Source organism: Equus caballus, chromosome X, assembly GCF_041296265.1.
Source record: "Equus caballus isolate H_3958 breed thoroughbred chromosome X, TB-T2T, whole genome shotgun sequence".
Classification (NCBI taxonomy): Eukaryota; Metazoa; Chordata; class Mammalia; order Perissodactyla; family Equidae; genus Equus; species Equus caballus.
In genome coordinates, this window is record NC_091715.1 from 71,075,111 (window position 1) to 71,092,090 (window position 16,980).

At 36.0% G+C, this 16,980-nt stretch overlaps 1 protein-coding gene across 2 annotated transcripts in view; it reads right to left on the reverse strand.

Moving 5' to 3' along the window:
* ZDHHC15 (zinc finger DHHC-type palmitoyltransferase 15) overlaps positions 1-16,980 on the reverse strand; it is a 67,690-nt gene that overhangs the window by 26,134 nt on the left and 24,576 nt on the right. Inside the window, exons 4-8 of one of the 2 annotated variants that reach the window (XM_070257508.1) lie at positions 10,061-10,078; positions 9,304-9,424; positions 5,886-5,955; positions 4,053-4,085; positions 3,174-3,294 (exon numbers count right to left, since the gene is read on the reverse strand). In XM_070257508.1, coding sequence (XP_070113609.1) covers positions 3,174-3,294; positions 4,053-4,085; positions 5,886-5,955; positions 9,304-9,424; positions 10,061-10,078 — 363 coding nt within the window. The remainder of the gene's footprint in view (positions 1-3,173; positions 3,295-4,052; positions 4,086-5,885; positions 5,956-9,303; positions 9,425-10,060; positions 10,079-16,980) is intronic. The other variant, XM_001504982.6, reaches the window with a different exon arrangement.

Consider the following 16,980-nt stretch of genomic DNA (forward strand, 5'->3'; position numbering starts at 1 on the left):
GAAGGTATGAAGATAAGGGGGAGTAAGCCAGTCAGATGCTTTCAGCTAAGGGATAGCTTGGGTGAAATTTGCATGGGGGCAGGGCACCCCAGGAATAGCTACCCTACGGACTTCAACCTTCAGGAACTTTTATCTGAAGCTCCCTTTTAAAATGATCCCTCTATAAAATCTTGGCCTAAGCACTCAAACTGAATTTGACTGCTTTTTGTTTTGTTTTGTTTTGAATTTATAGGAAACTGTATATATCACTTTGAGGTGGTTTTTGCCTGGCTGGGTTCTTGCTTTCATAATCTCTACTTTTTGAGTCTGTTTTTTTCACAGCTTTTAAAGCTTACATTTATTTTACTTCTTATCTTTCATGTTTAAATGGGCAATAGGAAATGGCTAGGCAAGAGAAACTGATGTAAGTCAGTTCACACCCTGGTTAGCTGAGCTGGAAGTCTTTCCTTCCCCTAATTACTCTTACAGAACTCTCTTCCATCTGCCAAAGCATATCTACTGTGTTGTCCTTAGATAAAGTCCTTAATATTTAACCTTTTTTTTTTTGTTAGAAGAGGATGACAGCTCTCTGTTCAAAATTACCTTCTCAGGAGATAACCAAGCTAAATTACTCAATGCAATAACCACCAGAAACAGTTCAGGGAATACTGGTAGAATACTACTATTATCTTGGTTCTAAAATAATTCATAGCCTCTGTGAGGAGATTCATGGCCCAGTGTGGGAGGTGTCTATTACTATTTTTTTCCTAAGGCAAAGATCAGTTTCCTATCAAAGTAGCCACTCTTTAAGTTAATATTGAGAGAAGAGACACGATCTGATGGTTTTCTGAATTCCTTATTCCAAAGGAGCTGGAGCTTCTCCATAGTAGGACCTTAATGAGCGGTAGGACATGGCTCAGTGTTTAAGATCACTGGACTTAGGGTCAGACAGGTTCAAGTCCTGACTTTGAAACTTACAAGCTAAGTGACCCTGAGCAAGTCACTTAACCACTATGAGCCTCAGTTCTATCGTCTTTAAATGAGACTAATAATTCCTGCTTTGTCGTCTTCACAAGGTTATAGTGAGGATAAGATGGGATAATAGATATGAAAGTGTTTTGAAAATGGTACAGTACTATACAAACGGAGGTTACTGTTCTTAGGAGCACAGTCTCTTTGATACGTGGCTTTTAACATACATGGCAGTGTTAACTCTTCATTTTAAGAGGAGACTCAATTTAAACTGAGAAAGCCATTCCTAAACCACACCAAAGTGCTCTCTGGCTGGAGAGACTGTGAAGAAGCATTTCTCTGAACTGTCAATGCCCTTTTCATTATGAGGGCAAGCCAAGACAGGTTTCCTCGCCTCTCATCTGTCAGGCATGAGCTAGTCTATCGTGGAGAAAAAATGAGGGAATAGGAAAAGGACTAGGCTATGTTCACCCCTGATATTTCTTGCGAATACTGGAATGTTTTTGGTGATTAATTCATGTTCAAATATTATCTTTCAAGAGTAAAAAAAGCAGATAGTACCTGGCCACCTGGCTGGCATTGTGGTATTTGACTATTGGCCAACTAGGAGGGCCAAAGGCAAAATGTGTGAAATGCAACATTGTTTACTCTGTTATGAGAGTAAAGGATGGTTCTTAAACAGCAGTCTACTGTGTTAAGGACCAAGTAAGGTCTGTAGTGAAGACCCAGGCTGACACTTTCTCTGCTGAATTGGATGCAGTAGAGTTTCTTTACATTCAGGATAGTAGCTCGGCGTGTGAATGGAATGCCAAACAGGTCATAGAAACCTGAGCAATAGATAAAAGATCCTGTGCTGTGGAAAGTGGCCAAAGAAAAGACACTAACATGGTGAAGCATTTTGTATTTGGGGAAAATTTATGAGAAAACTTCATTTCTGCTTATACTTTTGTATCTTTGAGTTGAAGATTTTGATATCCATTATATAATTCCTGATTCTTAACGTTATTAAATATCTGAATTGATTAAGCAAGTTGAAGGGAGAATGGAAAGCACAAATCATTATAAATTTCTACACTATATTTTCTACACTAGTAGGGATCAAAGCACTAATTAATAATTTAAATATTCTCAGCTATTTAGTTCCTCACTGCCTTGTCTCTCCTTTTTTCACCAGTTTATTATAATCTATATTCTGGTCACAGGATTCACATTTTCTCCCTGCTGCTTTACCTCTCCACCTGAGGTGAGATATTCCTCTTGTGCAATTCCTAAAGCAATTATTAGTAGCTCTGCTCGCATCCCTCTTTTGCTATTCAGGTTCAGTTTGGGCAACACTCATCATGGAAGGTTATGATGTCTTAGCAACTGTATTGAAGCTGTGGGGAAGGGATGTCTTCTGGAGTCCACTGGCGTTAAAAAAAAAATGTCACTATACTTTGCCAGACCCTGTACACATATGCAAACTGAAAATCTGCCTTCAATTCTTTTGGAAATAGGTGGGGTAAGATTGATATCTTCAAACAGAAGAAAGATGAAAGTAGGAATTTTTTTAGATTTCATTATAATTATTGGAATCACGTTTTGAAAGGTAAAATACTTTCAACATCTATGTCATTTGCTCTTAGCAATGAGCCAGTGAGGCAGGTAACAGAGCTAGTATTAGAACTTAGTTCTCCTAATTCCCAACCTGGTGTTTGTTATACAAAGTTCAAATACGACTCCCCATTTCATTTTGGTCACATGTGAAGATGAGTCAATGAATCTTTCTGTTCTATAGGAATTTTGCAACTCTCCTTTGAACAGGGAATTAGAAAGTATTTTCTAACAATGAGGGAGTACTTTGTTAGCCTTTTTCTTAGGAAACTAGGGATTTAGAATTAGTTTCAACATTTTTTAAATCTATAATTGGTAAGAAGTGGATTTTTAAAACTTGACTAGAGAAGTACATTGTAAAGAATCAGTAAGAGTCAAGAGGTTAAGTTCCTGAAGGCCTTAGCAAGATTCTCATATATGATAGAAATTTGTTTAACTGGAATCTTTAAATAATAGTCTTCTAAGTCTCAGAATACTTAACACAGGTAACTTGTTTTTGGTGCTTTCCCTTCTGGTTACTTCAGTATTAGCTATTTCAAAATGTAAAAAAAAGAGAAAATAAACAATGTCACAGACTGGAGTAGGCATGTGTTGGCTCTGGGGGGAACCTTCAGGATTTTTTAACTTACTCTCCAGTATTTGATGAAATAGCTGAAGACTGTTGTAGCAATGTACAGGCAGTAAAGAACAGAATAAGCTAAGAACTGAAGGAAGAATTTGTAGTTGGAAAATCCAATGCAGTTGTTAACCCTAAAAAAAAAGAAAAAAGAAAAACTAATTTGAAATCAGGACCCACTGATTGAGAATATACTGATACATAAGTGAACTAAGCAATGGAAGTATGTTACTCCTGCTGCTTCATTATGTGTTCTGTAGAAACTCAACAGAAACAGAAGTCCCTTAATAGGAACAGACTGGTAAAACAAGTTCACGTCTCACTTATTTCTTCTTTCATTTATAGGCACAGAGACACCTGGCCTACCTAATAGTTCTGGAGTCGTTCCTGACACACCCAAGCAAAACTGGATCTTTGATGCTGAAAACATATTACAATCTCAGTACACTTAGTACACTTAGTACCGTGTGACATGTGCTCTTTGTAGTTAGATGATTTAAGACTGGTCTAGGTCAGACAAACAAAATTTGGAGAAGACTTGCTGAGGTTAACAATCTAGAATATTTCAAACATAAATACAGCTAAGGATAGAGCTGAATTGTATAATATCAAAGAGGAGAGCCATTTGCGCTCTATTCCATTACTATGCCCAATTACTAAAGCTAATGGACAAGAGACTATTGGCTTTGTGACCCTGAGAATACATTACCATAGCTTTGGTGGCATATTTATTCTTGCTTTAAAATGTTATGCCTCCTCTTTCCCCATACAAATACAAAGCCCAGTGAATTATGGTAGCAGAAATAGGCATGTTACAACTATTCTTAGGAAACTAGGTATACTAAAGAACTTTGACCCTTTTAGAGGAGAGAAATGAATCAAAAGGACATACCAAGGGCAATGATGGTCCATTTTTAATACGCACCTACAAAAGGAACAAAATACAATATAGGTGGGGCTATGGAAATGAAGCAACACCTCATAATTGAACTAAAGGTCTCACCAATATTTTTACATGGTACCAGTCCACTCATTTCTAGATTTCCACTATAGCTACTCCAAAACTATTGCATCCTTAGTTATTCCTAGGATGAGCCAATCACAACACTTTATAGGATCATGCTGGCAGCAAGTTACATGCCTAGAAGTCCAACCTTTAAAGGGATTGGGATCCCTAGGATATTGATACAGAGAAAAAATCCAAGATATCGCCCCTCATTTTTCTCAATACTCAGTTTAATAAACATACAGAAGAAAACATATGGCTACAGCCTGTGTTTCAATCAAGGGTAAGAGAAATATGGGTGGAGCAAGCACCCAAGAAGAAGGACATAAAGATTGTATTTATTAACACAAAAATAGAGTGTTACAAAGCTGGAGCAATTTGAGTATCAAAATAAAGTACTATTGAGCTATAACCCAAAATATAAAATGATTATCCACGTCTACATACTGACATAAATAAATAAACAAATGAGGGAAAAGACACGAATCTCCCATGCAGAAGAATTCCAAATAATTTACGTAGATACTCTGGCTTCAAGGAACTGGAGTATAACTTCTCATTACTTTAGCGGGGGCTGCACATAGTGACTTCCTTCCGAAGAGTGCAGTATGGAAGTGGGAAGAGGGTAACTTTACAATGGAGAAATATGACAAACACTACCTCAGCCAGATGATCAAGATTAACATCACAATGAAAAGTCATGTTTATGGTATATACCCTTCATATGATATGAGAATGGCACTTTATCTCTATGGTCTTCTTTCCAAAAACACATTATCCAATCCAATCATGAGAAAAATATCAGACAAATCCCAACTGAGGGATATTCTACAAAATACCTGACCATTAATCCCCAAAACTGTCAAGGTTATCAAAAACAAGTAAAGTACGAGAAACTGTCATAGCTAAGAGGAGCCTAAGAGCACATGACAACTAAATGTAATGTAGTATCCTGGATGGGATCCTGGAACACGAAAAGAACATTGGGGTAAAGCTGAAGAAAACTAAATAGACTATGGACTTCAGTTAAAAATAATATACAGGCATACCTTGGAGATATTGCAGGTTCAGTTCCAGACCACTGCAATAAAGTGAATATTGCAATAAAGCAAGTCACATGAATTTTTTGTTTCCTAGTGAATATAAAAATTATGTGTACACTATACTGTAGTCTACTAAGCATGCAATAGTATTATGTCTAAAAAAACAATGTACATACCTTAATTTAAAAATACTTTTTGCTAAAAAATGCTAACCATCATCTGAGTCTTTAGAGAGTCATAATCTTTTTTCTAGTGGAGGGTCTTGTAAAAACACAATATCTGAAAAGTGCAATAAAGCAAAGTGCAATAAAATGAGGTATGCCTGTATCAATACTAGTTCATTAAGTGTAACAAATGCACCATATTAATATAGAATGTTAATAATAGGGGGAACTGGGTGTGGGACATACGAGAACTATCTTCACAATAATTCTATAAATCTAAAACTGTCCTAAAATAAAATGTTTATTTGTAAAATGGGGTTTTATTTCTCTTTCCTATATTTAGAATAGTTTGAATCATCATCATCCCTGTGAGGGTGTCTGGCATGTGCTCATTATGATTGAAAGGAAATGCTCTTATCTAGGCACGGTTACATGTTAGGATCAGTCACTTTGTTGTCTAGGCAACCATCAGTGGCCAAGCTCAGCCCAGGGGAAATATGGCTGTCACTTACACGGCACAGACAGAGCAGTGGTGGCAGCGATCTGGCTTGATCAAATGGCACCGGTCACAGAATCGTACAGCTAAAGGAAAAATAAGGTGGTTAGCACTGGTTAGGCTCAATATGACACCATATATCTTACTAGCCTATCTGGATCAACTAGTCAAATTCATCTCATTTCAAGTCACCAAGCAAAAGGCACATCACATGAGAGGATTGTGGTATGTATTTTTTCCCTGTTGGATTGATCTTGAAAGCACATTTTGGGGGACGAAAGTAAGGGGAAAAGTTTTCATATCTGGATATCTGATCACAAGATTTTGTATTATTGGGGCCGGCCCCATAGCCGAGTGGTTAAGTTCACGCTCTCCGCTTCGGTGGCCCAGGGTTCGGACTCTGGGTGTGGACATGGCACTGCTCATTAGGCCATGTTGAGGTGGCATCCCAAATGCCCCAACTAGAAGGACCCACAACTAAAATATACAACTATGTACTGGGGGAATTTGGGGAGAAAAAAAAAAGCAGGAAAAAAAATTGAAGATTGGCAACAGTTGTTAGCTCAGGTGCCAATCTTTAAAAAAAAAAAAGATTTTGTATTATAAAACAAACTATATTGTTAACTGCTGAGTGATCTTGGGAAAATCATTTAGCTTCTGTTTACTCCAACTTTCCTACCTAAAAACAAGGATTCATAACTTATCTCCTGTCTCCAGAGGCTGGGTTGTATGAGGTAGATAAAACTCCTAAAGCATGGTAAAGAGAGTGGTTCTTAGAACAACAACTTGGAGAATACAAGAGACATTCTAGAACAATTAGTTCAATTGACTGTTTCACAGATAAAGGAAGTAAAGACCTGAGCCATATCAAGTGACTTACACAAGGTCACATAGCAAGTGAGTGGCAAGGCTATGACCAGTACAGCTTTTCTGACCCCTTAGTTCAGGGTTCTCTTCATTCTGTAAGTCTGATATAAAAGATCATTTCTCTTTCCCTCCCTTTTTCCTTCCTTTCTTTATTTCTCTTAGATGAAAAGCATTCTCCTTTCCTTCTTATTTTCTCTGTGTTCATTGATAGAGTATGACTGTGTTTAATGTGATTATTATTAAGTGTAATAACTAAAATTATGAATAATTTGAGCTAATATAATAACAATGTAAAGTGTAGATTAAATACAGATAACTGATTCAACATAATGGATGGCTAATTCAGCAGAGTTTGTGTTCATTTCTAGCAATTGGGAGGGGTGACCAAAGTATGGGTATAATTGAGACAATGAGGAAGGGAGAGGGACATGCATGTTTGGGTCCTTCAGCATGTTTTTAAAGATATGGTCAACGCCACTACCCAGTTTAAGCCACCATCATCTCTCGCTTGGATGACTGCAATAGCTTCCTGATTATTCACTCTGCTTTCATTCTTGCCCCCCACAATACATTCTCTACAGAATATCTGGGTGATCTACTAAAATGTAAATCAGATCACACCACTGTACACTTAAAACCTTCAATGGATTTCCAACACCCTTAGAATAAAATCCAAACTCCTTACCACGGCTTGCATCATCTAGCCTCTGCCTACTTCTTCAACCTTAACTTGTACCACTGTCCATCTACTATACTCCAGCCACACTGGCTGCCTGGCTGCTTTTCTAATACTGCAAGCTTGTTCCTGTCTCAGGGCCTTTTGTACTTGCAGTGCCTTCTGCTGAGGACTCTAGTCCCTCTGCTCTTTGCATGGCTAGTTACTCCTTATTATTCAGGTCTCAGATCAAATGACATTTCCTCAGAGAAGCCTTCTCTATTACTCTATACCATGGGGGCTGCAAACAAACATTCAAGAGTCCAGGGAATAGTGAATAGTGAGTGAAGCAGCCATTTGGAGACTGTGGGAGAAACTGAGAATTCATGCCATGTTTAAAAAGAGTAACTACTGCTCAGCTCTAGCTAATTTTTGCCATGTGAAAATGCAGATCGAATGTTGCCAGAGTGTCTGAGTTTCCAAGAGAAGCCAGAAATCTGGATTTTCATGAGGAAATACTCTAATTGTTAAAAAGTAGTAACAAATGCAAAGTTTTAAAAGACATCAAAGATCAAACAAAATATACCTCTGGGCCCAATTCATCCAGTATGCCTCTACTTTGTAACTTCTACTCTATCACAGCATTCTGTTTACTACTGTTTGAAATTCTATAGGTAATTTCCTGTCTGTCTCTTTTTCATCATATTTGAGTATGCATAAAGACTTTTAAAAAATCAGAACCACCATGACTAATGCTCTAACAAAATTAAGAATAAGTCCTTAATGCCATCTAATATCCAGACCATATTAAAATTTCCCCAATTGTCATATAGGATATTAATAAATATTTGTTGAATAAATAATGATAAACAGAAGAAGATAGATGACTAACAGTATACTTCCCCAAGCCTTGAAACACGATCTTTCTTTTAGAAACATTAGGACGACTTGTCAAAAGAACCTTGGTTTTCAAATTTTAGAAGGCAGAGAATTGGTTCAGCTAGTGCTGTTCTAATCATGCAGATGGAAACTAAAAGTAAAACTCCACAGTGGATGTTTACCCAAGACAAATGAAGACATATCTCTGCACAAACTCTTATACAAGAATGTTCAGAGCAGATTTACTCATCATAGCTAAGCACTGGAAACAACCCAAATGTGCATCAACTGGTGAATGGATAAACAAACTTTGATATATTCATACAGTGAATTACTACCCAGCAACAAAATGAATGAAATACACAACAACATGAATGAGTCTCAAAAACATTATGCTGAATAAAAGAAGTCAGACGCAACAGTATGTACTGTATGATTCCATTTATATGAAGTTCTAGAGCAGGTAAAACTAACTTTTGGTGGAAAACTATCAGAACAGTGATTATCTTTGGTGGTGGTGGTGGAATTGACTGGAAAGGAGTACGAGGGAACTTTCTCGGGTATGGCAATATTTATAGAGGTTTTGGTTATACAGGTGTGTACATTTGTTGAAACACTGAATGGTACACTCATGATTCATGCGTGTTTTTGTATGTACATTTCACCCAAAAAAGAATGATAAAATATTTAGGTGGATATGTACTGATATCTGCAACCTTAAAATGAATCAAAAAATAGGATGGCTTGCTGGGTGATGGATAGAGAGATGGATTTGTGGACAGATACATGATAAAACGATATAGTAAAATGTTAGTGGTGGACTCCAGTGGTGGATATACAGATGTTTATAAAATAATTCTTCCATCTTGGATGTATGTTTGAAATTTTTTATAATAAAATACTGAGAAAAACTCTATAGCGTTTTTCAGAAGAGAGAGGAAAAAGGGGGCTATCTAGCCTGAGGATGTACATGACTCCGCCTTTCTGAGATCCTTGCTGAGTTGCCTCTCTAGCTGACTTTGGATGAACTGACCTCCACTTCCAGTTCTCGTGTAAACTGGTAGCTTTTTGGCCATATCAACAAGCATCTGCTTCTGGACCTCAGGTCTCTCTTCGTTTTCATAGCGCTCCTTGTCTGTACAGGACAAGTGGAACTGGAAGCAGAAGCGAGAGGCAAGAGTTTATTTTCCAAGGTTCACAGAAAAGATTAAAAAGAACAGTAACTATTTAGATGAAAATATTTGTTACCTACCCTTGAAGCCCAGGTACCAATTTGGTTTATAACTTTCTCTGGATAATTATCTTATCTGGCTTTTATCTCAATCTTCATAATTCTATTTGATAGGTGGTATTGTTTTACAAATAAAGAAAATAAAACTTAGGGAGATTAGGTACCTCATCCATGATTATACTCACTCAACTAGTAAGGAGCAAAACTAAGCCCCCAACCCAGTTCACCTGACTCCGAGACTTGTGCCCTTTCCGCTCCTTTATACTCCAATATGATGGTGCATACAGATGTGTGACACCTTGCTGCCAGGACCATACTGATGATTAACTTTGGTTGCTATTAAGTTGTGAGTATTTTTCATAGGTAACACTCTTGGAAAAGCTGGAGGAGACTGCTTGCAACATTGTCTGCATATTTTAATCTTGCAAATGAGTAGAAATGCAGATATTCTTACTATGTCAGATATTTTTAGTCTGGTATAGAGCTTGTGGCCATGTTTGCACCAAGCTTTGCTAATCTTGCAAAAGATATGCCAATGATTTTCCAAAGTAATACAGACCTGAAAGCTTTCTTCTGTCTGGGCCAAAGGGTATGCAGAGGTGAAAAAGAGAAGGAGCTATGGTCAGATTTTCTGGGTTTAAACCTTATCTCTGCCACTTAATAGCTAAAAAGATCACTTTGGAAAATGAGACACTCTCAGTCTTTGTTTCTTCATCTGTAAAATAAAGGAAATAATACCTACTTCACAAGATTGGTGTAAGTGCTGGATAACAACAAGTATTTACAGTTTCTTTTACAAGTCCAATTTCTTAAATCATTTAGAAGTATTTGATCCTGCCAATCTTTTAAATTTTAACTATTCTAGTTAGTGTGTTATGGTATCTTCTTGTGATTTTAATTTGCACTCCCCTGATTACTCATGACATTGAGCACCTTTTCATGAGTTTATTGGCCATTTGGGTATCTTTTTGTGAAATGCCTATTTAAGCCTTTTGTCCGCTAAAAAAGAATTGGGCTGTTTGTCATGTTTTGTATTGATTTGTAGGAACTTTTTACATATTTTGGATACTAGTCCTTCATTGAATATTTTTTACCAGTCTGTGGCTTTCCTTTGTACTTCCTTTATCATGCATTCTGATGAACAGAAGATCTTGGTGGGAGTGTAGATTTATGCAACCACTTTGGAAAAGTTTTTGGACTTATCCACTTAAGTTAAACATATGCCTACCCTATGATTCAGCAATTACATTCCTAGTTATATGCCCAAGAGAAATGAGTGTGTGTGTGTGTATGCCAAAAGACATGTACAAGATTGTTCATAGAAGCTTTATTCATAATAGAAAAAAACAACAACCCAAGCGTCCTTCAACTGGTGAATGAATAAGCCAACTGTGATAAAAGGAATAACTACAGCAGTAAAAGGGAATGGAAAACTGGAACATGCATCAACATGAATGAATTTTGAAAACATTATATTGAGTGAAAGGCTTACATAAAACAGTGCATATTATGGTTCTTTTCTTGTGAGGTTTGAAAACAGGCAAAACTAGTCTATGGTGATATAAGTCAGATTTGTGGTTACCTCTGAGAGAAGATTGATTGGGAAGGGGTATAAAGGAGATTCCTGAGGTGTTAGAAATATTCGAGATCTTAACCCGTATAGTGATTACATTGGGTGTACATATAGGTAAAAATTCACTAAACTGTAGTCTTGACAACTTAATTCTGGGAGTAGAGTATGTATGTTATACATCAGTAAAATAGTAAAACAAATAAATTAATAAAATATTTAAGATATTTTAAATGTATCTAACTCTAAAAATTAGAAATGTATAAATTCAAACACTGTATTTTTTTTTAGGAAGATTAGCCTGAGCTAACTACCGTCAATCCTCCTCTTTTTTTTCTGAGGAAGACTGGCCCTGAGCTAACATCCATGCCCATCTTCCTCTGCTTTATACGTGGGATGCCTACCACAGCATGGCATTTGCCAAGCAGTGCCATGTCTGCACCCGGGATCTGAACCGGCGAACCCCGGGCTGCTGAGAAGCAGAACGTGCGAACCTAACCACTGCACCACCGGGCCGGCCCCAAACACTGTATTTTAAGAACCATACCTAGTGGTGCGTTTTTATGGTAGGTCTTTCTCAAGTAGAGTGAGAATTGAGTACCTAGCTGGGGGTATGTAGAAATACGTAGGGGCACTTTTGCCTTTTATAATAAGTGTGGTGCACTATGGGCATTTAATGAGTGGGGGCCCGGTGTGCTAAGGGTTCTGCAATGAACTGGACAGATGCAGAGAACTAAGAATTTTCCCAACCAAAAGGCTATAGATCAATGTTATAAAATAGTAATTAAATAATGTAAATTTAATATAAAAACAACTTGTTATTTTGTTTTCTTAGAAGAACAGTTATACTGACTAACTCAGTATAAATTTTTAAACAATTCTTTTTAATTTTGATAATTAAAATTAGCACCTTGGGGCGGCCCTTTAATTTTTGGGATGTCCTTGGGAATACAACTTTCTTGTGGTATACTATATCTGCTTAAAAGGCAGAGACAGAGTTGTTACTGCTTGTATGTGATGAAAACCTTGCGGATTATTCAAGTAGGCTTTGGTTTGGAATAAAGATGTCATGCCCAGATGCCTTATTTCTGGCACTAACCAAGCCTTTCTAAGAATTACAATGCAACGAGTCAGTAAATGTATTTTGAGTGGGACAATTGGTGATAGACTGGGATGTATTTGGTATTAGACAAGTTTTTTTTTCTTTGTTGATAGATTTTTGACTAATATAATCTCTTATTATAGATATATTCAGGCTTTTTATTTCTTCTTGATTTAGTTAGTAATGTCCCACTTTCATTTCCAATATACTAATTTGTGTCTTCTCTCTCTCCCTTTTTTTTGGTCAGTCTAGCTAAAGGTTTTTCAATTTTCTTGATCTTTTCAAAGTCCCACTTTTGGTTGTATTGATTATCCCTATTGTTTTCTATTCCCTATTTAGTTTACCCCTGCTCTAATCTTCATTATTTACTTTTGCTAACTTTGGGGTTAGATTGCTCGTCATTCTCTGATTCTTTAAGGTATAAAGAATATTGAATTGATATGTTACTCCTTTTATAATGTGTTTATAGCTATAAATTTTCCTCTGAGCACTGCTTTATACATTCCATAAATTTTGGTATGTTGTTTTTCATTTTCATTCATCTCAAAGTATTTTTTAATTTCTCTTGTGATTTCTTAATTCATTGGTTGTTTAAGAGTGTGTTGTTCAATTCTACATATTTGTGAATTTATAGTTTTCCTTCAGCTACTGACTTCTAGTTTTATTCCACTGAATTCAGAGAAGATTCTTTGTATGATTTCAAATCTTTTAAATTTATTGAGACTTGTTTTGTGGCCTAACATATGGTCTATACTGGAGAATGTTTCGTGTGCACATGACAAGAATGTGTATTTTGCTGTTTGGGGGTGGAGTGTTCCATACATGTGTGTTACATCTAGTTGGTTTATAGTGTTGCTAAATCCTCCTTTTCCTTATTGATCTTCTGTCTTGGTGTTCTATCCATTATTGAAAATGAAGTATTAAAATATTCAACTATTATTGTAGAACTGTGTATTTTCTCCTTCAGTTCTGTCAGTTTTTACTTCCTATATTTTGGAGCTCTCTTGTTAGGTATATACATGTTTGTAACTATTACATGTTCTTGCTAGATTGACTCTTTTATCAATATACAGTGTCCACCTTTGTCTCTTTCTTTTAGGATTAAGTACTTTATTTTATTTTTTTCCAGCTTTATTGAGGTGTGATTGGAAGATAAAAATTATATATATTTAAGATGTATAAAGTGATGTTTTGATAAACATATACACTGTGAAATGATTACCACAATCAAACTAATTAACCTATCTCACCTCACATAGTTTCATTTTTGTTGTGGTTTAAACATTTGAGATGATTTTCTTGGTATTTCTTTCTTTTCTTTTTTTTAAATTTCGTTTTTTTAAGCTTATTTATTTATTTATTTGGATGTACATCATAATATATTTTGAATTCTGTGTAGATTACATTATGTTCACCACCCAAAAACTAATTATAGTGCATCCTCTCACATGTGAGCCTAATCACCCCTTTTGCCCTCCCCCTTCCCCCCTTCCCCTATGGTAACCACCAATCCAATCTCCAATGCTATGTGTTTGTTTGTTGTTGTTTTTATCTTCTACTTATGAGTGAGATCATACGGTATTTGACTTTCTCCCTCTGACTTATTTCACTCAGCATAATACCCTCAAGGCCCATCCATGTTGTCACAAGTGGCCGGATTTCATCATTTCTTATGGCTGAGTAGTATTCCATCGCGTATAAATACCACATCTTCTTTATCCATTCGTTCCCTGATGGGCACCTAGGTTGCTCCCAAGTCTTGGCTATTGTGAATAATGCTGCAATGAACGTAGGGGTGCAAGTATCTTTATGCCTTTGCGTTTTCAAGTTCTTTGGATAGATACCAAGCAGTGGGATAGCTGGATCATATGATAGATCTATTCCTAATTTTCTGAGGATACTCCATACTGCTTTCCATAGTGGCTGCACCAGTTTGCACTCCCAACAGCAGTGAACAAGGGTTCCCTTCTCTCCACATCCTCTCCAACACTTGTTGTTTCCTGTCTTGTTAATGATAGCCATTCTGACTGGAGTGAAGTGATATCTCATTGTAGTTTTGATTTGCATTTCCCTGATAGCTAATGATGTTGAGCATCTTTTCATATGCCTCTTGGCCATCTGCATATCTTCTTTGGAGAAATCTCTGTTCAGGTCTTTTGCCCATTTTTTAATTGGGTTGTTGGTTTTTTTGTTGTTGAGCTGCATGAGTTCTTTGTATATTTTGGATATTAACCCCTTATCTGATATATGGTTTGCAAATATCTTCTCACAATTGTTAGGTTGTCTTTTTGTATTTTTGCTGGTTTCCTTTGCTATGCAGAAGTTTTTTAGTTTGATGTAGTCCCATTTGTTCATTTTTTCCTTTGTTTCCCTTGCCCGGTCAGACATGGTCCTTGAAAATATGCTGCTCAGACTGATGTCAAAGAGCGTACTGCCTATGTTTTCTTCTAGAAGTTTCATGGTATTTCAATTACACAATACATGATTATTAATAATAGTCACCATGCTGTACATTAGATTTCCATAACTTATTCATCTTATAACTGAAAGTTTGTACCCTTTGACCAACATTTCCCCTAATTCCCATCCCTCAGCTGCTGGTAACCACCATTCTACTCTGTTACTATGAGTTTGACTTTCTTTTAAGATTCCACATAAAAGTGAGATCATGCAGTATTTGTCTTTCTGTGTCTAGCTTATTTCACTTAGCATAACGTCCTCAAGGCACATCCATGTTGCTGCAGATGGCAGGATTTCTTTATTTTTAAAGACTGAATAATATGTATATACCATATTTTCTTTATTCATTCATCCATTGATGGACATATAAGGTGTTTCCATATCTTTATGACTGTGAATAATGATGCAATGAACATAAGAGTGTAGATATCTCTTTTGAGATACAGATTTCCTTTTTTCTGGATATATAGCCAGAAGTGGGATTGCTGGATCACATAGGAGTTCTATTTTTAATTTTTTGAGGAACCTCCATGTGTTTTCCATAATGGCTGTACCAATTTACATTCACACCAACAGTGCACAAGGGTTTCCTTTACTCCATATCCTCACCAACACTTGTTATGCTTTGACTTTTTGATAATAGCCATCCTGACAGTTGTGAGGTGCTATCTCATTGTGGTTTTCGGAAAGTGTGATGCCTGCAGCTTTGTTTTTCTTGCTCATGATTGCTTTAACTATTTGGGATATTTTGTGGTTCCAAATAAATTTTAGGATTGTTTTTTCTATTTCTGTAAAAAATGCCATTGGACTCTTGATAGAGATATCATTGACTGTCTAGATGGCTTTGGGTAGTAGGGATATTTTAACAGTATTAATTCTTCCAATCCATGAACGCAGGATATTTTTCCTTTTATTTGTGTTTTCTTCAATTTCTTTCATCATTGTTTTATAGTTTTCCTTGTACAGATCTTTCATCTCTTTGGTTACATTTATTCCTAAGTATTTTATTCTTTTTGATGCTATTGTAAATAAAATTGTTTTCTTATTTATTGGATAGTTTGTTTTTAAGGTATAGAAATGCAACTAGTTTTTTTTTTTTATTCTGCAACTTTACTGAATTCGTTGATTATTTCTAAAAGATTATTGGTGGAGTCTAACATATGATCTATCCTGGAGAATGTTCTGTGTTTGCTTGAGAAAATTGTATATTCTGCTGCTGCTGTTGCGTAAAATGTTCTGTATATGTCTGCTGGGTCCATTTGGTCTATAGGGTTATTCAAATTTGCTTTTCCCTTATTCACTTTCTGTCTGGATGATCCATCAATTGATAAAAGCGGGCTATTGAAGTCCCCTACTATTATTGTATTGCTGTCTATTTCTCCCCTCAGTTCGGTTAATATTTGCTTTACATAGTTAGATGTTCCAGTGTTAGGTGCACGTATATTCACAATTATTATTCCTCTTGATGAGTTTACCCTTTTATCATTATATAATGACCTTCTTTGTCTTCTGTTACAGTTTTTGACTTAATGTCTATTTTGCCTGATATAAGTATAGCTACCCTTGCTCTCTTTTGGTTTCCATTTGCATGGAATACCTTTTTCTATCCCTCCACTTTCAGCCCATGCGCATCCTTAAATCTGAAGTGATTCTCTTATAGACAGCATATATAGTTGTGTTTTGTTTTTTTTAATCCATTCAGCCACTCTCTCTCTTTTGATTAGAGAATTTAATCCATACAGATTTAAAATAATGATTGATAGGCAAGGATGTAATATACCATTTTGTTAAGTGCTTTCTAGCTATTTGTAATTTCTTTGTTCTTCTCTTCCTCCTTGCTGTTTCTCCTTTGTAGTTTGATAATTTTCTGTAGTGGTGTGTTTTTATTTCTTTCTCTTTATCTTTTGTGTATCTGATAGAGGTTTTTTTTATAGGTGTCATGGAGCTTTCATAAAACATCTTATATTTATAACATTCTATCTGAAGCTGGTAAAAAGTTAATTTCAATTGCATACAAAAACACTACCCTATTACTTCCCATCATTTTATGTTTTTGATTTCAAAAATACATCTTTTTATAGTGTATCCATTAACAAATTATTTCAGCTATAGTCCTTTTAAATATTTTATCTTTTAACCTTATACCAGAGTTAAAAGTGATTTATACCCACCATTACAGCAGTAGAGTATTATGAATTGGTCTATATACTAACCATTACCAGTGAGTTTTTTTACTTTCATATGTTTTCATGTTACTAATTAGCATCTTTTCATTTCAGCTTTAAGTACTCCCGTCAACATTTCTTGTAAGGCAGTTCTCCTGGTGATGAACTCCCTCAGGTTTTGT